The sequence below is a fragment of the Scleropages formosus genome, chromosome 8, assembly GCF_900964775.1.
Source record: "Scleropages formosus chromosome 8, fSclFor1.1, whole genome shotgun sequence".
Classification (NCBI taxonomy): Eukaryota; Metazoa; Chordata; class Actinopteri; order Osteoglossiformes; family Osteoglossidae; genus Scleropages; species Scleropages formosus.
Window position 1 is genome coordinate 15336609 of NC_041813.1, and position 24542 is coordinate 15361150.

The 24542-nt window shown below is 47.2% G+C and overlaps 1 protein-coding gene across 1 annotated transcript; it reads left to right on the top strand.

Annotated features, from left to right (window-relative positions):
- Positions 1 to 11432: 11432 nt before the first annotated feature.
- On the top strand, positions 11433 to 23790 carry tbl3 (transducin beta like 3). Its single transcript, XM_018754516.2, has 23 exons — positions 11433 to 11603; positions 11694 to 11745; positions 11887 to 11982; positions 12081 to 12128; positions 12468 to 12609; positions 13045 to 13129; positions 13223 to 13393; positions 13539 to 13614; positions 13685 to 13781; positions 13887 to 14107; positions 14207 to 14348; positions 14691 to 14749; positions 15392 to 15498; positions 15759 to 15900; positions 16482 to 16712; positions 16826 to 16896; positions 17333 to 17489; positions 18248 to 18306; positions 18434 to 18537; positions 18948 to 19019; positions 20230 to 20388; positions 22105 to 22195; positions 23107 to 23790. The coding sequence occupies exons 1-23, from the start codon at positions 11572 to 11574 to the stop codon at positions 23501 to 23503; spliced, it is 2811 nt and encodes a 936-aa protein (XP_018610032.2). The 5' UTR covers positions 11433 to 11571; the 3' UTR covers positions 23504 to 23790.
- Positions 23791 to 24542: the final 752 nt, after the last annotated feature.

The window sequence follows — 24542 nt, forward strand, 5'->3', positions numbered from 1 at the left end:
AAAAGCAGCTGATGCCTCATGTGACATAAGATGTATTAATGTTTTTAAAATACTGGTTTACTGTACTTCTCTGTGCCCAAACATAGCACTTTGCAGTACCAGTAACATGAAATATTTTTGTGTTACTGATGCTCCAAGGAAATATTTCTATTACTTATGGATGTCCAAACCACACCCTTTTATTAACTCAACAGCCATCAACATTTACTCAACCACCCAAGGCTGTTTTGAAAGAATATATGTGTCCATTTGTATCATCTATAGCCAACCATTATGCATCTAATTACTTCCAGGAACAGCCTATAAATAACATAATAAATATTTGTTTACATGAAAACCCAGATCTTAAAAATTCTTACTTACCATCATGGACCCCTGTCTAACTGCAGTCTCACTGGAGGTGCAAGCATTGTACATTTAACACAGGGCATGCGAGTAGACCCCCTCTACTCAAAACAGTGGAAGCACGTGGACCCTCCCCCCATCTTTCACAGTGCGCATTCATTGTAACACTATCACAGCAATACATTGTTAAAGTCTCATTGTAAAGGTTTTGTAACATTCTGTTATTAAAAATAACACTATATTTTTTTTCTCCTCACTCTTTTGAGTTCCGGCGTTGTGTGGCCCCTGAACTTCACATGGAAACCAGACATTTTTCCTGAAGCTGCAGTGTCATGGCTTTTTAATCTCTATTTTATATTTGCAAACCATTGGATTAAAATTACTTTAATTATGAATATACAATTTGGAATATTATCCCCAGTTGTGTATTTTAACAAATGGGTGGTATTAGATTTTTTAAATGCAATTTTAATGTTTACAAGGTTTCAGTTCAATTATCTGACTTCCATAAACACAATTTCCCACCACAAACGTACATTATGGAACAATACAGATATTACATATAAAGACAAAATATTACTTTTTCGTATGACAACTTGGTATTTGACAAGGAAAATTTTGGTATGACAACAAATACAGTATCATTGTAATACCATGTACTTTTTGATACATGGTATGACAACAATACTGTATTTGTGAGCAATATTGTGAGATAACTGATAACAAGGGCCAGTTATTTCATTACTCTGTATTTCTTCTGAGGTAAGAATTCATTTTTGTTTTTGATGTTGTCCCCAAAGGGTTATCCCACCTCACATTAGGAAGTCTAGATAAAATTTCCATTACAGTACTCAATGTAGCTGATGCTTTTCTCCAAAGCAACTTATAATTATTTATCACTTTATACAGGTGGGTAATTTTTATTGGAAAAATTGCTCAACGATAGCTGGAAATGAGACTGAAACCTAAAACTTTTAGGTCCAACAGCAGCAGCTCTAACAACTACGCTATCAACTAACTCACATACAGTAGTTACTCATCTTCAGATAATCTGTCATTAAATGGTATTGACACTACTGACAAGAAATTCAATCATGCCTTCTTGAGGTCATTATGTAGAGAAAATTCCCACTGTGTAAATCATATTAATGTTCAAAATACAGTGATATACACTGGAAAGAAGTATGGACTCCACCTAGGAAATACACACACACACACACATTTTCCGAACCGCTTGTCCCATACGGGGTCGCGGGGAACCGGAGCCTACCCGGCAACACATATTGTCTCACTAATAAAAGAGGTTAGGGTGACACTAAGATTTTCTTAAGAATTATCCATATGACTTCAGCAGAATGGCGTGAACTGGTGGAGCTGACAAAGGCGAACCAAGAACAACTCCGGGTTTGTACAAACGTCGCTCGCCGCATAACGAATCGCTTGGAGTGGTTGACACGACTCATCAGTCGCTGTGGGCATGGCGCTAATCTGACCAGTTCACAAACGCATTATTGGCAGAAATGTCTTCTTGATGCCCCCTCGTGTCCCCACGCTGAGCCTGCGGTTGCCATATGTGACAGTGAGCCGGCACAAGCACGCAACACTGTCAGCTATGTAAGGCTCGAAGAACAGTGTGTCAGACAGGGAGCAATACGACTCAGTAATGGGCGTTTGACAGAGAAGGAAAGGAGGCGCCGTTTTCTGCAACGCTTGTGCTTTTACTGTGGAGCTGCGGATCACGTTCAGGTTTCCTGTCCAGTGAGGCCACCCCGTGGATCCCAACGGACCGACTTACTGGTGAGTGATGTATCTCTCAGTACCTCCCTGTTGATATTACCAGTTACAGTATCCTGGGGGTTGCAGCGGCAGGAGACAAAAGCTATGGTAGACAGTGGCGCTGCAGGGAATTTCATAGATTGTGATATTGCTGCGTCCTGGGGCTTGCCCTGTGCCCCATGCTCTAAACCCCAGGCTATTAAAGCTATTGATGGCGCTCCAATCGGGTCTGGGCATGTAGAGCAGCACACAGAGCCCGTTACTTTGCAGGTAGGGCCTCTCCATAAGGAACAGACATGGTTTTATCTGATTAAGTCCCCTGATCACCCCATTGTTCTGGGATATCTGTGGTTAGTCACCCATGACCCTGTTATTTCTTGGAGTGCTGGGAAACTGCTGTCTTGGGGAAAGCAGTGTCCCAAACATCTGGAGATGTCTTTTAACTCCACATCCATAGAGAGCCCTAATGCAGATCTGCCCCTGCAGATTCCGAGGGAGTACGCAGACCTAGCGGCGGTGTTTAGCAAACACAAGGCTGCAGAACTGCCCCCTCATAGACCTTGGGATTGTGCTATAGATCTTTTGCCTGGCACCACACCCCCTAGGGGACGGGTATACCCTCTTTCCCAACCTGAACATCAAGCAATGGAGGCTTATATAGCGGAGGCACTAGAAGCCGGACTAATCCGGCCATCTATTTCTCCAGCTTCCGCTGGCTTTTTCTTTGTTGAGAAAAAAGATGGGGGTTTGCATCCATGTATTGATTATCGGGGGCTAAATGCCATTACTGTGAAGTACCTGCACTCCTTGCCTCTTATCACGTCGGCCCTCGAACAGGTTTCCGGTGCTAACATCTTTACGAAACTGACCTTAGGAGCGCATATAACCTGATTCGGATTAGGGAAGGGGATGAGTGGAAGACCACCTTTGGCACCGCCCTAGGCCATTATGAGTATCTGGTCATGCCTTTTGGCCTGGCTAATGCGCCTTCCGTATTCCAGGCTTTTGTCAATGAAATACTCCGAGAGCTGATTAATCGCTCAATGTTGGTGTATCTGGATGGTATTCTGATCTTTTCTCGGTCCCGTGAGGAGCATATTGTACATGTCAGGGAGGTGTTGCAAAAGCTAGCAACGCATAAGCTGTACGTGAAAGGGGAGAAGTGCCAGTTCCATGTGCAATCTGTGGATTTCCTGGGGTACATCCTAACACCAAATGGGGTTACGATGGATCCAAAGAAGGTCTCGGCAGGTCTGTCATGGCCCCAGCCAAAGACAGTAAAGGACCTGCAACGGTTCCTAGGTTTTGCGAATTTCTACAGGCGCTTCATAAGGAACTTCAGTTGCAGCCCCGTTGACTGCTCTGTTAAAAGGAGCACCTAGGCGCCTGACCTGGACCCCTGAGGCTAGTCAGGCCTTTGAGGACCTAAAAAAGCGTTTTACTTTGCCCCAATCCTGAAGCACCCTGACCCCAAACTGCCCTTTATCGTGGAAGTTGATGCATCTGAGGTAGGGGTAGGGGCGGTGCTCTCACAGCGCCAGGGAAATCCCCTGAAGCTCTATCCATGTGCGTATTTTTCACACAAAATGTCACCTACTGAAAAGAATTATGATGTAGGAAACAGGGAGCTCTTAGCCATAAAGATGGCCTTGGAAGAGTGGAGACATTGGTTAGAGGGGGCTACTAACCTGTTTCTAGTGTTGACTGATCATCGGAACCTGAAGTATCTGCAGAAGGCAAAGAGGCTCAATTTTAGACAGGCGCGGTGGGCCATGTTCTTCACCAGGTTCCGTTTCACAGTGACCTATCGTCCTGGCTCCAAGAACGGCAAGGCCGATGTGCTGTCCCGCTTGTTCGAGGTATCACCTCAGCTCTCCCCACCAGACACCATCTTGTCCCCGGCACCGTTTGTGGCTCCCACCCGTTGGGCTTTATTTGACAATATCCAAGTGGCCCAACTTCAAGAACCTGGTCCCAACGAGCAGCCCCAAGGCAAAGAATACGTCCCGTCCACTGTCCAGTCCAAGCTCCTACACTGGGCCCATGATGGTCCCAGCACAGGACACCCATGGGTCAACCGAACCTTGAAGCTCCTCTCTGAACGCTTCTGGTGGCCATCCATGAAACAGGATGTAAGAGACTTCGTCCTTGCCTGCACCACATGTGCCCAGGCCAAAGTCCCACGACAGCTGCCAGCAAGGTTTCTTGAACCACTCCCAATTCCAAACCGTCCATGGTCCCATATAGCGGTGGACTTCCTTACTGATCTACCGTGTTCTGATGGAAACACCACCATACTGGTCGTCATAGATCGCTTTTCCAAAGCCTGTCGACTGATCCCTCTGAAAGGTCTGCCCACAGCCCTGGAGACCGCGGAACTGTTGTTCCAACATGTCTTCCGGCTGTATGGCCTGCCAGAGGATATCGTCTCTGACAGGGGACCCCAGTTCACCTCAAGGGTCTGGAAGGCCTTCTTTGCCCGCTTAGGAGTCTCAGTCAGCCTCTCCTCCGGTTATCATCCGCAGTCTAATGGGCAAGTGGAACGCCTCAACCAAGAGATTGGACGTTACCTGCGGAGTTACTGTGCTCAGAATCAAGCCGATTGGAGCAGATACCTCCCCTGGGCAGAGTACGCCCAGAACTTCCTGATCCATTCGTCCACAAACTTAACTCCTTTCCAGTGTGTGCTCGGTTACCAGCCTCCGCTGTTCCTGTGGATGATGGAGACCAGTGGGTTGCCAGTGGTGGACGACTGGTACAAGAAGAGCGAATCGGTGTGGGAATCCGCACATGTCCGACTCCAGGAGGCGGTGTCCAGCCAAAAGGAGAAGGCTGACAAGAGGCGTAGGACTGTATTGTACCAACCAGGGCAGAGAGTGTGGCTGTCCACCCAGGATCTCAAACTGCATCTGCCCTCGAGGAAGCTCGCCCCCCGTTTCATCGGCCCATTCAAGATCCTGAAGAGGATCAACCCGGTTTCTTACCGCCTTCAGTTGCCCTCTCATTATCGTATCTGTCCCACGTTTCATGTTTCGCGCCTCAAGCCCCACTGTGTTTCCACCTGCAGAGCCCGGCAGTCTCTCCACCTCCACCGTTAGATGTGGACGGTTCTCCTGCTTACTCCATCAGGGCCCTCCTAGACTCCAAACGGAGACAGGGTATGCTGTACTATCTGGTTGACTGGGAGGGCTATGGGCCGGAGGAGCAGTCTTGGGTACCAGCACGGGACATATTGGACCCGGCTCTTATAGAGGACTTCCATAGGTCTCATCCAGATCCGCCCGCTCTGCGACGGCGGGGACGGCCGGCTACCCGCCGGTGTCCTGCGGCTGGAGCCGCCCCTGGAGGTGGGGTACTGTCACGTCCCACAGGGTCACTGCCCCTCCTGGTCAGAGGCGGCGCCACTCAGTGCCGCTAGGTAACACTCATGTATCACCTCACAGTCTCATAGGACACGGAGGTATAAAAGGAGCCATCAGAGCAGAACCACTTGTGGATTCTTAATCAGCGGTTCTATTGTGCTCTCTTGGCGATTAGTAGTCCCTTGTTCCCTCAGTCTGTTTCCTAGGTGTTCATGTTCCAGTCCCGAGTACCCGTCCTGTCAGTTCCTGCCTCTTGTTCTCCAGTCCTGTTCCAAAGTTCCAGTCCGGTATTTCGTCACGTCTCGGGGTTGCGGTCATACTCACAGAGTAGCGTTTCACTGTTCACCGTAGTTCAAACACCGTGTGTGTTTCCTGGTCTCGTGTTATCTGTTTCACTTCCACCGAGTGTCTTACAGTACGCACAGTGCACTTTTAACATCACCCTGCACGTGAGGTCATTTTACGTTTCGTCCGTGTTGGGACGTAATAGCAACGCGCGTCCGTGTTGGACTCCCATCCGGACGCTACAATAAAGAGAAAGCCAAGACTGTTGAGTCATTTGAATTAATTTTCTAAGTATCATCTTAAACCCTGACAAAAAATAATATAATAAGAGTTGTATAAAAACGTGTTTTTACAAATCCTCACAAACTTGTATCGTGTAAATTCTTCATTTCACGCACTGTTAGTAGCTTGTTGAAAAGTGGCTTGTAATGACATCTAGACATTGAATGAATTGCTTGTTTATAACATGTTTGTTTTTAATTTCTCAACAAATTTGACAGATTCAACCACAAAATTCCATTGCTTATAGTTCATCAGTAGGCACTTCAGCAATAAATGATATTATTACTATCGTAATAAAGTAAACATTTTTATACTAGATACAGTACTGTCCGTTTTGGAAATATCCTCCATTTAATTCAGCTGAATTCAGAATTTATTGATCAAAAAGTTACATATGACAAAATGACAAATTTTATTCATTGAACAGCAAACTTTTAAGTCTCTTTGGCAGCCAGATACCATCTGGTACATATGGCTATAATAACAGAATGTTTGTAGTATTTTATGTAAATTAAACAAGTACAAGTACTCCTCCGTGAACCGCCACCTTATCGTGGTGGAGGGGTTTGAGTGCCTGAATGAGTCCAGGAGCTATGTTGTCTGGGGCTACATGCCCCTGGTAGGGTCTCCCATGGCAGACAGGTCCTGGATGACAGACGAGACAAAGCGCGGTTCAAAAACCCCTTATGAAGGAAAAAGCAAGGCGTCCGTTTACCCCGCCCGGTATGGGGTCACCGGGGCCCCACCCTGGAGCCAGGCCTGGGGGGGGGGCTCGCATGCGAGCGCCTGGTGGCCAGGTCTATGCCCACGGGGCCTGGCCGGGCTCAGCCCGAAGCCATAACGTGGAGCCGCTCTTCGGTGGGCTCACCACCTGCCGGAGAAACCGTAAGGGGCCGGTGCATTGTGATTTGGGCGGTGGTCGGGGCCGAGTGCCCGGCCGACCCAAACCTCGGGCGCCAACTGTAGCGTCCGGACGGGAGTCCGACACGGACGCGCGTTGCTATTACGTCCAAACACAGACGAAATATATAATGACTTCACGTGCAGTGTGAGGTTAGACGTGTACGGTGAGTATTGTAAGACACTCAGTGGAAGTGAAACAAGGAACACGAGACCAGGAAACACACACGGTGTTGGAACTACGGTGAACAGTGAAATGCTAATCTGTGAGTCTGACCGCAACCCTGAGACGTGACGAAATACCGGACAGGAACGATGGACCAGGACTGAAGAACAAGAGGCAGGAAGCGACGGGACGGGCACTCGGGACTGGAACATGCACACCTAGGAAACAGACTGAGGGAACAAGAGACTACCAATCGCCAAAGAAGCACAAGAGAACTGCTGATTAAGAATCCGCGACTAGTTCTGCTCCGCTGGCTCCTTTTATACCTCCATGTCCTACGAGACTGTGAGGTGATAGGTAAGCGTTAGCTAGCGGCACTGAGTGGCGCCGCCTCTGACCAGGAGGGGCAGTGACCCCGTGGGATGTGACACCAACTCTGGTTTTTGGGACTTGGAATGTCACCTCACTGGCGGGGAAGGAGCCTGAGCTGGTGCGGGAAGTTGAGAGATACCGTCTAGATATAGTCGGGCTCACTTCCACTCACAGCTTGGGTTCTGGAACCACTCTACTCGATCGAGGGTGGACTCTCCACTATTCTGGCGTTGCCCAAGGTGAGAGGCGGCGGGCTGGTGTGGGCTTATTAATAGCCCCCCAGTTCAGCCGCCATGTGTTGGAGTCTACCCCGGTGAATGAGAGGGTCATCTCCCTACGCCTTCGGGTCAGGGAACGGTCTCTCACTGTCGTTTGTGCTTATGCGCCTAGCGGCAGTGTAGAGTACCCGGCCTTTTTAGAGTCCCTGGGGGGCGTGCTGGAAAGCGCTCCCACTGGGGACTCTGTCGTTCTACTGGGGGACTTTAACGCCCACGTGGGCAGCGACAGTGATACCTGGAGGGGCGTGATTGGGAGGAACGGCCTCCCTGATCTGAACCCGAGTGGTGAGTTGTTATTGGATTTCTGTGCTAGTCGCGGTTTATCCATAACGAACACCATGTTCATGCATAAGGGTGTCCACCAGTGCACTTGGCACCAGGACACCCTAGGTCGGAGGTCGATGATCGACTTTGTAGTCGTTTCTTCTGACCTTCGGCCATATGTCTTGGACACTCGGGTGAAGAGAGGGGCTGAGCTGTCAACTGATCACCACCTGGTGGTGAGTTGGATTCGATGGCAGGGGAAAAAGCTGGACAGACCTGGAAGGCCCAAACGCATAGTGAGGGTCTGTTGGGAACGTTTGGCGGAGGCCCCTGTCAGAGAGGTCTTCAACTCCCACCTCCGACAGAGCTTCAACCAGGTCCCGAGGGAGGTGGGGGACATTGAGTCCGAATGGACTATGTTCCGCTCCTCCATTGTCGGTGCGGCGGTTCGGAGCTGCGGCCATAAGGTCTCCGGTGCCTGTCGCGGCGGCAATCCCCGAACACGGTGGTGGACACCGGAAGTAAGGGATGCCGTCAAGCTGAAGAAGGAGTTCTATCGGGCCTGGCTGGCTCATGGGACTCCTGAAGCAGCTGACAGGTACCGACGGGCCAAACGGAGCGCGGCTCTGGCAGTCGCCGCGGCAAAAACTCGGGCTTGGGAGGAGTTCGGTGAGGCCATGGAGGAAGACTTTCGGTCGGCCTCAAAGAGATTCTGGCAAACCGTCCGGCGACTCAGAGGGGGGAAGCGGTGTTCCACAAACACTGTTTACAGTGGAAGTGGTGCGCTGCTGACCTCAGCTGAGGATGTTCTCGGGCGGTGGAAGGAGTACTTTGAGGATCTCCTCAATCCCTCCGACACGCCTTCCGTAGAGGAAGCTGAGGCTGGGGACTCGGAGGGGGACTCGTCCATTACCCTGGCTGAAGTTGCTGAGGTAGTCAAAAAACTCCTCGGTGGCAAGGCTCCGGGGGTGGATGAGATCCACCCCGAGTTTCTCAAGTCTCTGGATGTTGTGGGGCTGTCTTGGCTGACACGCCTCTGCAGCATCGCGTGGAGTTCGGGAACGGTGCCTCTGGACTGGCAGACCGGGGTGGTGGTCCCTCTTTTTAAGAAGGGGGACCGGAGATTGTGTTCCAACTACAGGGGGATCACACTCCTTAGCCTCCCTGGGAAAGTCTATGCCAGGGTACTGGAAAGGAGAATCCGACCTATAGTCGAACCTCGGATCCAGGAGGAGCAATGCGGTTTTCGCCCTGGCCGTGGAACACTGGACCAGCTCTATACCCTCACTAGGGTGCTGGAGGGTTCGTGGGAGTTTGCCCAACCAGTCCATATGTGTTTTGTGGACCTGGAGAAGGCATTCGACCGTGTCCCTCGTGGCATCCTGTGGGGGGTACTTCGGGATTATGGGGTTCGGGGCTCGTTGCTACGGGCTGTTCGTTCCCTGTATGACCGGAGCAGGAGCTTGGTTCGCATTGCCGGCAGTAAGTCAGACCTTTTCCCGGTGCATGTTGGACTCCGCCAGGGCTGCCCTTTGTCACCGATTCTGTTCATTATCTTTATGGACAGAATTTCTAGGTGCAGTCAGGGAACGGAGGGTGTCTGCTTTGGTGGCCGCGAGATCTCGTCTCTGCTTTTTGCGGACGATGTGGTCCTGTTGGCTTCATCAAGTCAAGACTTGCAGCGTGCACTGGGGAGATTTGCAGCCGAGTGCGAAGCGGCGGGGATGAGAATCAGCACCTCCAAATCCGAGGCCATGGTTCTCAGTCGGAAAAAGGTGGATTGCTCCCTCCGGGTTAGGGGGGAGTTGCTCCCTCAAGTGGAGGAGTTTAAGTATCTCGGGGTCTTGTTCACGAGTGAGGGAAAAATGGAGCGGCAGGTTGACGGACGGATCGGTGCGGCGTCCGCAGTAATGCGGTCATTGTACCGGTCTGTTGTGGTGAAGAGGGAGCTGAGTCGTAAGGCGAAGCTCTCAATTTACCGGTCGATCTACGTTCCTACCCTCACCTATGGTCATGAACTCTGGATCATGACCGAAAGAATGAGATCGCGGATACAAGCGGCAGAAATGAGTTTCCTCCGCAGAGTGGCTGGGCGCACCCTTAGGGTTAGGGTGAGGAGCTCAGTCACCCGGGAGGAGCTCGGAGTAGAGCCGCTGCTCCTCCGCATCGAGAGGAGCCAGTTGAGGTGGCTCGGGCATCTGTTCCGGATGCCTCCTGGACGCCTCCCTGGGGAGGTGTTCCGGGCTTGTCCCACTGGGAGGAGGCCTCGGGGCAGACCCAGGACACGTTGGAGAGACTATGTCTCCCGGCTGGCCTGGGAACGCCTTGGGGTTCCCCCAGAGGAACTGGAGGAGGTGTGCGGGGAGAGGGAAGTCTGGAGGACTCTGCTCGGACTGCTGCCCCCGCGACCCGGCCCCGGATAAAAGCGGAGGAAGATGGATGGATGGATGGATAAACAAGTACAAATCACACACACACACACACTTTCAGAACCGCTTGTCCCATACGGGGTTGCGGGGAACCGGAGCCAACCCAGCAACACAGGGCGTAAGGCCGGAGGGGGAGGGGACACACCCAGGACGGGACGCCAGTCCGTCGCAAGGCACCCCAAGCGGGACTCGAACCCCAGACCCACCGGAGAGCAGGACTGTGGTCCAACCCACTGCGCCACCGCACCCCCCCACAAGTACAAATCCTAGGACAAATTTCTCTTGTATATTGACAGACAAGGGGGCGTGGTGGCGCAGTGGGTTGGGCTGCAGTCCTGCTCTCCGGTGGGTCTGGGGTTCGAGTCCCGCTTGGGGTGTCTTGCGACGGACTGGGGTCCCGTCCTGGGTGTGTCCCCTCCCTCCTCCGGCCTTACGCCCTGTGTTACCGGGTAGGCTCCGGTTCCCCGTGACCCTGTATGGGACAAGCGGTTCTGAAAATGTGTGTGTGTGTGTGTGTGTGTGTGTATTGACAGACACTATGAATGTGGGATGATGAAATTACTGTGTTAATTATCCATAGGAAACTTTTGACATGGGCAACCAGGTAGGATAGATATGGCACCATGTGGAATGTTTCCACAGACTCAGTTACATCCGTTAATGCAAAATATAGCTTAAACTTAATCAGATTCAAGAGACACAGAGAACTCAGCTGTATATATAATATTTATATGTGCACGCACACATATAATACATATTTATATATATGTGTGTCTATATTTACACATTTATTCGTTATTATACATCTAGCTATCAACCTATGCGGGTACAGGTCACACCGCTACCCGCAGTCCCGCAGGGAATATTTCTCATATTTAAATAGGGTTTGTAACGATGCCCAGCTGGGCCAATGAGTGCAGGCCGTCGTGTGTACAGCGCCGTCACCCTCGTGACGCAAAATGTGTGCGACGGCGGCGCGGTAGCAGTATGGTGGATACACGTGTCTGGATTGTTGACGGCTTTTAATGATCATTCTGAAGTAGCACAAATCAGGCCTTGGTTGATCGACTTCACATCTCGATCGATTGCAGAGGAGTCATTTTATATCTGCCATGGCGAGCAGCGCCCTTCAGTTCAAAACCAAGTAAGTGTTACATAAATTAACCGTCGTTGACCAACTCTGCTGGCAAAATGATGTCTGCGTTCGAACTAAAATGGTATTTGTGTTCAATAGCTATGCTGTTTCCAGCAAGATCGAGCCGTTCTACAAAGGAGGAAAAGTGCAGGTAACGTGCGTGCACTGAACTTTAATATTGCCAGATGTTTATTTGTTACTAAGTAAAATTGTTAAGATGCCTTCGTCGATGCAGTAGAATCCTCCTTTAAAGTTTATGATGATGATAATAAATTCTGTGTTTCTTCTTCAGATTAGTAAAGATGAGAGGTACATGTTCTGCACTTGTGGCACCCGAGTGAACGTCCTGGAGGTGGGAACAGGGAAGATATTTAGCAGCATTGAGCAGGTATGAGTGACTGTAAACTTAGAATGCCACCAGTGATTAATTTTTTCGTGCAGTAACCCAGATTGTTTCATTCATACGCCCTACTTGTGTGCTTGCAGGAAGATCAAGAAGACATTACGTGTTTTTCCCTCAGTCCTGATGATGAGGTACAATATCAGTGCCATACAGTTATATAATTGTGGTAATAACATAAATTTTTGTTCGGTCTTCAGATCTTGTGCTCAGCAAAATAGACAGGTTTAGACACTTGTCATTGGATAAGTATGGCAGCAGGTGGCATAGTGGTTAAGAGCAAGGGTATGACACTTGAATGTTGTCAGTCGTGTAATAAAATATTCAGCTCGATAAATGAATCATAACAATATTGCCCATGTGGTACTCAGCAGTACAGGTGTCTTTAAGAACTAGTGCTTGATGTGCTTTAGAGGTAAATGCCACAGATTTTAAGAGCTTGATTGAGTCCAGCGCCTCCTTTTGCACTCTAGACTCTGGTGACAGCAAGCCGGGCATTGTTATTGAAGCAGTGGGACTGGAAGCAGAGCACTTGCCTGCGCAGCTGGAGGGCCATTCACAACACACCAGTGGCCAGCATGAGCTTTGACCCCACTTCCACACTTTTGGCAACAGGTACACCTGCCTGCAGAAGGAAAATACTGCAGCGCACAGCACTGAATATAACAACCATCATGAACAGATGTGTGTTGTATGTAGATACATGTTGTTTATATAGGGGCAGCAGGTAATGCAGTGATTGTAAGCATAACCTCAGAGTCAGAAAGCCTGGGTACATCTTCTACTGCAGTACCCTTGATCCAGATACTTATCCTGATTGATACAGTGAAATTTACCCCACTGAATAAATTGAAAAGTCACTGTAAATAGCTCAGTGAACAAACCTGACATTGTAATTTGCTGTGGAAAAGCATCAGATAAAAGATTGAATTTTGTATATTTTTTTTATATATTTAAATATGTAAAATATATATTTTATATATTTTGTTTAATCATTTTAAAATGAACCTATAGAAAAAATTTTGTCTGTGTGCTGGTGTGTATTTTCAGGAGGCTGTGACAGCACCATAAAGATCTGGGATGTTCTGAAGCAGTACTGCACTCACAACCTTAAGGGCTCCTCAGGGGTTGTTCAGTGAGTATTCCACACCACTCCAACACCACTTCTCACAAAACTGTGGTAACATGAAGTAAAAGACAGCTGACATGCTTGCTCATTTACCCCCAGCCTTGTGGAGTTCCACCCAGATGCCGAGCGGCTGCAGCTCTTCTCCAGCTCGGCTGACTACGGCATCCGCGTGTGGGACCTGCGCAGAAGTCAGTGCACCTGTGTACTGCAGAGCCACTTCAGTGCTGTTACCTCCTTGGCGTTCTCCTGCAACGGTGACACCCTGGTAAGGTCAGTATACTAGCTCGTCTCGGCCACTCTGCTGCCAGAACCGAGGGTAGGAACCCAATGTTTGCAATCAGCATGGTGTGGGGTTCACATGCCGCAAATAAGATTCAGACCCCGCTGATCCTCTTTTTATGGTGTGAACCTACAGCTCTGGCCGGGACAAGATCTGCACGGTGTGGGACCTGAAAAGCAGCAAAGCAGTTCGGACAGTGCCCGTATACGAGGTGATGTTCTGCCCCACTACCACACCCATAGTGGACTCCATCCTTGTGCTAACCAACGGGTGTTTCATAGGCTGTCGAGGCTGTGGTGCTGGTCCCAGAAGGGGAAGATTTCCCGCAGATCGGGGTTAAATCCAAAGGGCTGCATTTCATCACGGCGGGCAGCAAAGGTGAGAAAGGGAGCCTTGCCCACACTTTCTGTCTAATCGTGTAAGCATTAGGATGGTCCAAATGTGTCATGTTCCTGAGTAAGCCATGGTTCTGCTGTGTTCCAGGTGTGCTGAGAGTGTGGGAGGCCAGCACCTCTCGCTGCATCTTCACACAAGCGCTGTCAGACACCCCAACACCAGAAAATGACGGCAGGGCTGAGGAAGAGGTAGAGCAGTTGAGCTTGACTCACGCCCTGCTCCTGGCTACCTCTGCCCGCCTGGCCGTCGTTACAGCCGAGCACAACATCCTGCTGTATGAGCTGTCCTCGCTGTCTGTGCAGCAGCAGGTGAGTCCAGGTCGGGCATAACATCACAATTCTGGGATTACCCCCCTTGCAGTCTCCCCTGTTCTTTTTTCCTTAATGTCTCCGTGTCCTGCACCCCAGTTCGTTGGGTACAACGACGAGGTCTTGGACGTGAAGTTCCTGGGCAGGAAGGACAGCCACATCGTGGTGGCGACCAACAGCCCACAGCTGAAGGTGTTTGAGCTCTCCACCTGCAACTGCCAGATCCTCTATGGGCATACAGGTGAGCAGCGACAACTAGGGGGCAGCAGTAACAGTAATAGATGTGCAGTTGAACCTCAACTAGGGGCAGTAGAGGACAGCCAGTTAACAGCCTTGTACTGACTGCTGTCAACTAGAAACTCTATCTCAGATGGTAAAAAATATCATTTTAAATTCTGAAATTTTACTACAGTGTTCATGGTACCATTGGATGCAGTTATCACTTGAGGAAACGATGAAAATTTGACTTAATATAATTGAACAAATGCACTGCATTTTAAGATTATGCCAGCAGGTCTTTTACAGTTAGTATGAATAATTAATGCATGTTGTTGTTTTTTTTTTTTTTTTTCTCCTGTCTTAGACACCGTGTTGGCTGTGGATGTGTTCCGGAAGGGTCGCATGTTTGTAAGCTGTGCAAAGGTACAGCACAGTTTCAGCCATTCTCGATATTGTTGCTTATGTTCCACAGTAAAGATAGTTCTACTGTTTCTTGTGTTCATCATTAAAGTGTAATTGTGGCTAAATAACAGCTTCCAAAGTGACGCTGTGCAAGCAGGAGGATAAGTTATTCTTTGCTTCCCGTGGTTGAGCAGCCCATATGCAATATTTCCCAGATCCTCAACTGGCTAGAGTCAAGGGCTAAGCAGTTAACCGTTTAGACCAGGATTAAGTAAATAAATTTATTTATGCTTCAATGAACAGAAAAATGGATGTTTGAAATAGTTGTAAATTTTGTTGTGATGAATGTAAAGTCAGACAGATGTTAGCAGCATCTGTCTGATGAGATTCCACAGGAGATTGTTTATTATGATGATTATTGTTATTATTTCTTCAGCTACTGATAGCTACCTTATTTCTGTTAATTTATGTGATTATTTTCTCCGAGGTACCTTACAATGTGAGGATTGTGCACTGAGCTACTTAGACTTTTGTTCATTTGTACAGCAGGGTAATTTTTACTGTAGTAATTCAGTGAGATTTGATCCCTTTGCCTGAAGAATGGCAGCTCTAACCACACTGTGTCCACTGCCGTTTGATGCACATTTTTTTTTCCCACCCCAGGACAGGACGGTGCGAGTGTGGCGCATGCACCTCGAGTCAGGATTGGTGGCCTGTGTGGCCCAGGGCTCAGGCCATGTCAGTGCCATCGGCAGCATCGCCTGCTCCAGGTGAGGAGAACCCAAACCCTTCCGGGAACAGGAGACCATGCACTCACTCCTGACATGAACAGCTTGGAGTGTTGCATGCAAGTGCGGCAGTTGATGCACAGTTTCCACCTCAAGACTGCGGTAAAATGGGGTGGAAATGATGTCACATGGAGCTGATATAGCATCTATAGAGTGGACTGGCAGTCACTAGACATGGTCAGAGGTTTTGGACACAAATGCAGTTTCCTTTGTGTTTATGATGTGTTTATGGTGCCTTCCAGGTTGAAGGAGAACTTCCTGGTTTCTGGCAGCCAAGACTGCACCATCAAGGTGTGGGAGCTCCCGGAGAGCTTTGGCGCAGGGGGTCAGACCGGTATAGCGGAGCAGATCGTTGCACGGGTCACGGAAAAGGGACATGACAAGGTACCGCCCCAACCTGCACATAGCGTGGGCTCCCACTCACTCCCCCAATAGGATCAAAGCCCAGTTTGTCTACACAGGGAACCAAATGCAAGACTTTGGGATGCAAGTTGGTCAGCTCTGCTCACATGGCTCATTTCCTGTGGAAAAATCTCAGATGTGAGCTTGTTTGCTGCTTATTGTAATTTTCCCATGAAAAGCAGGCTTTAAGCTCAAAGGCTTTAAGCTTTGTAGGCCATAACCAGATTCTTACGTGTTTTGTGGGGAAATGTGTTATGGTCCTCACCTGAAGTTCCCTCTATAAATACGTGAGGGCAAAATGTTTAATTAACCTTCTTCTGCTTGAAAAATTAACATCCGGTTTGCGCGATAATTGAAGTTCGTTCTGATTTGTCTGAGCACCCTTCTGGAACTTGTTAGATTGTCTCGCCTAAACCCTACGACATATTGTAACCTTTTTCCCCCAGTTTTTCTTTATTTTAGTATGTTCCAATTCTCTCCATACCGTTTCTGTCTCTGTGTTGCTACGACCTAGTTCTGTACTGGTACTGATCCATTACGAGACTCTCTTTGCCCCCCACCAGGACGTGAACAGCCTGGCAATCTCCCCCAACGATAAGTTGGTGGCATCAGGTTCCCAGGACCGTACGGCCAAACTGTGGTCGCTGACAAACCTCTCCCTGCTGGGTGTGTTTCGTGGGCACCGCCGCGGCATTTGGTGTGTCCAGTTCTCACCATTGGACCAGGTTTTGGCCAGCTCCTCCGCTGACGGCACTGTAAAGCTCTGGAGCCTCCAGGACTTCAGCTGCCTTAAGGTAGAGGCCTCCGCTGCCGCCCCATGGTTCACGCACCAGCTTCTGGAGTTTGTGCAGTTGCTCACCAGTACCTGCACTCAGGTTACCCTGTGAATGCCTGTGCTCCCTTGCAGACATTTGAAGGTCACGACGCCTCGGTGCTAAAGGTCATCTTCTTGAGCCGCGGGATGCAGCTGCTCACCAGGTAAAGGTTTATTCTCACCTGTCTTCTATTGTCCTAACTTCATTATTTTGTCTCTGTCTAGATATTCATATGTATAAGATATTCAAGCTACAATGCTTCTATTCTCGTTTTTTCCTTTTCGAGGCAGTTTTACGCATTAGTTCTTGCCTTGGTTTTTTGTTGTTATGTAAAAATCATCTCCCCAAATTACCCTTCCATCTGATTTTGCCAAATAATTGAAATGCAACAAATTATATTTATAAACATACATATGTTTATAAATATAATTTGTTGCACTTAACTTATTATATTAGATTAGATATTATCTAATATGTATGGGTTTTTTTCATCTTAAAAAATGCAGATTAATTATTTGAATCTTCACATGAAACAGTAAATACTTTAAAGTACTGTTTAAACAAAATACTTTAAAGGTTATAATTCTGTTTGTCCCCAGTGGCTCCGATGGGCTCCTCAAATTGTGGACCATCAAGACAAATGAGTGTGTCAAGACCCTCGATGCCCATCAGGACAAAGTCTGGGGTCTTCACACAAGCTCAAAGGACAACATGGTGGTGACAGGTTCTGTAGACTCCAGTATTATCTTGTGGGAGGTGGGTGTTCACTCTTTTATATGTTTATTTTTTTCAGAAACTTTCTTCTTCTTATAATAATAATAATAATAATAATAATAATAATAATAATAATAATTATTATTACTGTTTTGATGCTCTCCTCTGAAGTGACTTACTGTGTTTGGCTTATAAACTAAGCTACTTACGGTGAGTTACCTAAACATGGGGCTTGATCATTTTCACTTTGTCAATTAAGGGTAAGTACTTTGTTTATGGATACTGCACCAGGAGTGGGGATTTAAGCCCAGGTTCTTTTTGAGTCTAAGGTGGCAGTTCTAACCACTATGCCACCTACTGTTCTGAAAGAACTGTGATTTTTTTTTTTTTTTTTTTTTTTGAGGTCACTTAAAGTTAAGATCAGATTGACAGTCAGAGATTGTGTTTAGATGCAGGTTTCTCTTTTTTGGGTTTTCCCATTGAGTGATCTGGATCAGTGTACTTTGGGGTTTGATGGTGGTGTAGACTGAACTATGTTGACCAAGGTCCCACATATCACAATGGGAGCGGCTACACTTCCTCCAGGGCTTTTTGTAGTGGAAGCATGGTGAAACAACAAAGGCAGGTCGCAAACTGCAAGCGCTCCTAACTTTATCCCTGATTATCAGCACGCTGGAGGTTCATGTGTGACACAAGATCGTGATTCATGAACCGTGATTGAATCTGGCGGAAACATACAGTACGCAACATTTTTTTCATAAACTGAACCAGTTTTTCCATGCACAATTTTCCTTGTCCAGGACGTCACAGAAAAGGAGCTGCTGGAGGAACAGGTCAAACGGGAAGACCAGATATTGAAGTGAGTGGAGGTGTTTTCTCAAGGCCAATGGTAACCATGTGTCTGAATCCACAGTACATTGCCATGCAATCCCTCCCAAGGAAATACTTCTTTGGTGGTCTCTCATGCCCCCTGTCTTTTTCTCCAGACTGCAGGAGCTCTCAAACTTACTCCTGGAGGGAAGATACCTGAAAGCCTTGGGCCTAGCTATCTCCCTGGACCAGCCCCACACCGTGCTGCGCGTCATCAAAGGTGTAGCATCCTGCACCACACAGTCACCACTTGTGTTCTGCACGCGACACATTCCTGTTTGTCAGGCTGCGGATGTCCCAAGATGAAGGGCTCTAATCTGTTCCTTCTCCACACCCACAGAAACCCTTTTATCATGTGTCTCTAATTGGTGAAGGTGTATCCAGAAAGAAACCAGTTGTTAATGAGATATTAATGGTCGGTCATGTTTAGCTGGAAAAGCATATTCTTGCTGGAATTGTGCAACCTGCCAGTGTTTGAAGTTAGCCTGGGAGTTTATTGTTATAGTTCTGTTTTGTGGGTATGTGATGATTCTTTTATTTTTCTCATTATGAACCAAGGAGAAGTTAAACTGTAAAAAACGTGAAAACATTTTGACCTGTTGTGATGACCGCAATAATCTGGGCCTACAGAGATCCGACAGGGCGAGAGCGGACACCGTAAGGTGGAGGAGACCATCACCAGGCTGCGGCAGGACCAGAAAGGTGAGGTCTAGGGGTCCCCAGTACTGTATGAGTGCAGTATTCATAAAATGACTGTTGATACATCATATAAAGAGTATTATTACTATTACACTGATTTCCCATTTTATACAGCTGAGTACTGTTTACTGTATTGATTCAAAGTACCATGATCAAGGGCACTACAACAGGAGTGGTTTTCACCTAGGTCCTTCCACTGCAAGGTGTGATGGCTCTAACCATTATGCCCCCTGTACAGTCTACAGTAGATGGTGTGGATGGGTGGACTAAGCTGCAGTTGAGCTTATCAGCATCACAAGTTCTTGTTCTGATCCCATAGCTTTCTACAACATGTACACTGTGACGGGAGCAGCAATAAAGACGAATAGTTGGTTTCTAGGGCACTCTCTCCCTGAAGTTATGTTTCTGTGGTTCTGCCTACGTGATATTCTGGCAATCTGCACAATGAGTTATCTCATTGCACCAGATAAAAGCGCTCAAAAGGGAGTGATATGGCAGACTCACGAAAAACTGCTAAACATTAACTGTTACGTTGAAATAGTTCCCTGGGTTATACACTGGTTCCTCAACATGCCAACACAGTTGGGGCTGGGAGTTTGTTCATAGCTGTTTGTTCATAAATCCAAAGTTACTTTTATCTCTAATCAGTAACGCACAGTTGCAGTCAATGAAAGCTTAGTTATCTGGAAAATGGAAATCTGTAACTTGAATGTTTGCAGCGCAACTGTGTAGTTTTTTTCGCTCCAAAGCGGCAGTAATTTAACTGCTGTAAAAGGAGACATTTACTTGACACGTTTCTCCAAACAACTTACATAGTTAAGATACCTACAATTTAACCATTTATACAGCTGGGTAATTTTACTGGAGTAATTCAGGGTCAGTACCTTGCTCAAGTGTACTACAGCTAGAGGTAGGATTTGAACATAAAACCTTTGGGTCCAAAGGTAGCAGCTCTAACCACTACACTACCAGCTGTCCCTAGATGAGATGCTAAATGTACCTGGTTGGCAGCTGAGCCTTGTGAGAAATCGTGTTTTCCCTGTGATCCCAGTTCCTGGTACTTGTTGAGAGCATGTGATCAAGTTTCTGTAATTGTCTTCTCTGGAAGTCGCTTACGTACCCAAAAAAGGAAAGTTGACAGGTGTGTTCGGTACCAAGAGCTGTGAAAGAAATTGTAACCCCGCCGCCCTCTCCTACTTTTTCCCTGTGCCAGAGTCGGTGCTGAGGTATTGTGCGGTGTGGAACACCAACGCCCGTAGCTGTCTGGATGCGCAGGTTGTCATCCAGGTGCTGCTGCAGCATGAAAGCCCCGAGTTGCTGCTACAGTACCAGGGGGTCCGTGGCATATTGGAGGGGCTCCTCCCCTACACAGGTGAGAGGTCAGGAGGGTCACAGCGGTCACCGAGGTCATGGGGTCAAGCACATGCCAACCCATATTGACAGAGTTGTTGATAACACTCCTTGGACACAATAAAGGGAAACAGAAAGGGCCCTGAGTCATATTATTTTCCATTTACTTGTGACAAATGCTTATCCCTGGCAACACTTAATGTAGATGTGGTAAATTAGATGACCATGCATACTAAACAACAGGCATTAATCTGTAGGCAGGAGCAATTAAATTTAGAATTTACATTTGTTCATTTAGCAGATGCTTTTCTCCAAAGTGACGTACATCTCAGAAAACAATAGTTTTGATTCCAAAGTACAGGCAGTCCCTGAGTTACGAACGTCTGGCTTACAGTACGTACAACCCATACTTACAAACCACCCCCTTACTGACCGGAAGTTGATTCTTTTGTCACTCTTAAGTAACAATCAAATGAAAACTTAATAATTAAGCCTGTTATATTAAAAATTAGAGTTAGTGTATATACAATGGTTCATAATAATAAACAGGCGCCACTTTGCAATGCGCATTAAAATATTGTATGTCTACAGCGGTTTGTCGGCTCGTGGGCGGGGCACATGAGCCCGAGGTAGGAAAAAGCCTTCCTTCTTTTTCTGTTAAGTCTCTCGTATTACTGTATTTGGTTTTCATTTTTTTTCCCTCCTATCCATGGCCCCAAAGTGTAAATGTGATTCAAGTGATGGTGATGCATCCAAGATAAAGGAAATGATCACAACTGAAACTAAAAAGTAAATACTAAAGCAAAAGATGAACGTTAAAGCACGCACTCTCTCTCATTCTCAAACCTCCACCGCTCTGCTCTTCCAAGTCTTGTCCCTAATCGTTCCCCAGTCCCGTTCCACATTTCTTTGATAATGACTGCCCACCTTGTCCCTCGACCATGATTTCAGATCCTTGTCTCGGTTCAGTTTGCTGATCGACCGACCATTTGCCCCTCCCCGACCACAAGAACATGTCTGGTCCTTTGATCTGATTAAACGATCCTGCACTTGGGTCCAGCCTCCTCCATGTCCTCTGTTCATCATCACAGCAGTAACACACACACACCGTCTGAACCGCTTGTCCCATACGGGGGTCACGTGGAGCCAGAGCCTAACCCGGCAACACAGGGCGCAAGGCACCCCAAGCGGCACTCGAACCCTAGACCCACTGGAGAGCAGGACTCTGTCCAACCCGCTACACCACCGCGCCCCCCTCACAGTATTAACATTTGTTATTATTTCTTTCTATAGCTCTCTCTATTATAAATACTGATAGACAAACTGAGGACATGGAACTCGCTCGTAATTTGGCACTGCCTGTACAGTCAATTTGTCACATACCACCGTATTGACCGGTATATATTACACAAGTAGCTGCAGTTTTTTAAAAGCTTTAATGTAGTAAATGTTTACGGAGCACACAACAGTTCAGGGGAGAAGTGAGTCCCAAAGAGATGTTGAAATGTGTTTTGAGACCTTTCTTGAATATTGTGAGATGCAGCAGTTCTGAGTGGCAGAGGGATATCATTAATTCTGTTTTATTGTTCAAAATACAAAAGGGACATATCATCCCAGATTGTGAAGCTTATATAATGAAGCAACTATAGGTGTAAAATAACAGTACCCTGCCATCTGGGATGACATGTTAATGCACACAATACACGTGTTGGTGACAGCTCTGTGCGGTTCTTTGCAGAGAGACACATGCAGCGTATCGGCCGCTTAATGCAAGCATCCATGTTCCTGGATTACCTGTGGCAGAAAATGCGGGTGGCTGGAAAATGCAGGTAAGCAGCAGCAACATGATGGTACTGTCATGCGCCACACACACACTTGCGTGCACAAATATAACCCTTAATATCATCATTTGATTTTCTTTGGAATGCTTTCATATGAAGCCTCATTATACATATACATCCAGCACGACTGGATAATGGAGCAAATCAGATGACGTTACATTACATTTATTAATTTAGCTGACACTTTTTTTGCACAGCAACTTACAATGTTATGCTACTTTACAATTATTTACCCATTTATACAGCTGGGTAATTTTTACTGGAGCAATTTTAGGGTAAATACCTCGCTCAAGGGTACTACAGCCAGAGGTGAGATGACAAAGCTTCCTCTTTTCCTTAAAGGTATTATAGCAACCTAGGACTTGAATCAACAACCTTGTGGCTACAAACCTCTCCTGAAATGCTGTGCTCCATGCTGCCCAGTATAACTGATAAAACACTGTACACTACTGAAAGTAACTCAAGTTAACCGTGTCTAACAAGATTTCTGCTCTGTTATCTGCAAGGATTTGAACCTAAAAAAAAAATGAATTCTATATTAAAGAAGGGACCAGGTTTAATCGTTATCCTGGATATTTGCTACCCCTTTAAGATGGCCTCCTCATTGATAATTGTTGCCCACATATTCATTTTAGAAATGTGAGACTCCCCGTACTGTACACAAAGTACGGTATCCATGGTACCAGCCAGCCAGCGAGGTTATGGCCATGGAAGTGTCAGTTCAGTAAAACAATGTTATCTGGCCCTCCTGTTCTCCTTCACTGCAAATTATTGCTGTAATGGTGGCTGCGTTGTTCAGGAACGAGGAAGTCAGAGTGAACAAACATTACAGGTGATACTTTAGCCCATAAAGACGTGTAACAAGTCTGACGGTGTTTTATGTGTCTTGTTTGTCTCAGGGGTAGCGGGGACCTGGATAGTGACGAGATGGACACGGTGCCTCCTCAGACTACCGAGCCGTTGTTCTTTATCGATCGGCAGGCCGACCAGGCAGCAAAAGAATATGAGGAAGGTGGTTTAGAATATCAGGAGGAAGATGAAGAAGATGGGAATGAACATAGTATCGAAGGTGACGGCGATGAGGGCGCCTCCAGTGACGACGAAGACAGTGGGGCCTGCAAGGCTGACATCAATGGCCAGCAGACAGGAGCAGGCTGTGGCTCTTCGTTCAGCAGCGAGGAGAGTGAAGGAGAGGAAAGCCCCAATAAGGGGGAGACCAGCAGCGGACAGAGAAGGACGAGCAGGACAGATCAGCGTGGCTTAACATCGGGGTTGACACAGGTGCTGGCCAGGTGATCGGGCAGTTAGGCCAAAATCCAGGGCAGGAGCTCAGGCGGATTCAGTTTCAGTGACCCGCAGACATGGAACTTGGTGTAAAAGGAGCTGTGATTTCATTTCATAGTCCCAACTCTTCAGGACACAGGATAGCAAGTGTGTCTCAACCTGACATCACAGTGGCCTTTGGAGCCGAAGGTCCAGCAGATATTGCATCAGCTCTGATACTGAACCTGCGGCAAACATCAGTTTTGTGTTCTTCAAAAACATTACATTCTTGATTTATGACCACATTGTAACATGTTTCACATCCCTTTATGTAACAGATTCCAAATATTTTTCTTTGGACTGATAATAAAGTATATATTGTGGAAGAAGAACTTATGCTCATTCATTCATTCCATTAATTCATTGATTGATCGATCAATCAATCAATCAATCCACACACACACACACACACACACACAAACACATTTTCAGAATATGGGTCTAGGGTTTGAGTCCCGCTTGGGGTGCCTTGCGATGGACTGGTGTCCCGTGCTGTGTGTGTCCCCTCCCCCTCCAGCCTTACGCCCTGTGTTGCCGGGTTAGGCTCCGGCTCCCCGCAACCCCGAATGGGACAAACGGTTCAGATATTGTGTGTGTGTGATACTGTGTGAGTGTGTGCAATTGCACTGTGAAGGACTGGCTTCCTGTCTAGGGTGTACATACCCTACCCCACACTTTATGCTTCTGGGATAGGCTCTGGACCATCATGACCCTGCACTAGATTAGTAGTTATTAATAATGCATGGAATCCTTCCTCATTAGTCAACATTTAGCATGACACTGCAAATTTTTCAGACACACAAAGGAAAAAAGGTCTAAAATAGAAGTTTAGCAGAACTTAATGTATTGTGTTTACTGAAGCTCAAGACAATGAAAGGAAAATTTCACTAGAAATATGAACGCGTGTTCCCAGTGTTTCAGTAAAATGCTTTCCATCATGACAAAGAAGTTGAAGATCAAACATATGTTAACTATATTATCATAACAGAAGACAGGAAAAAGTTTCATAAAT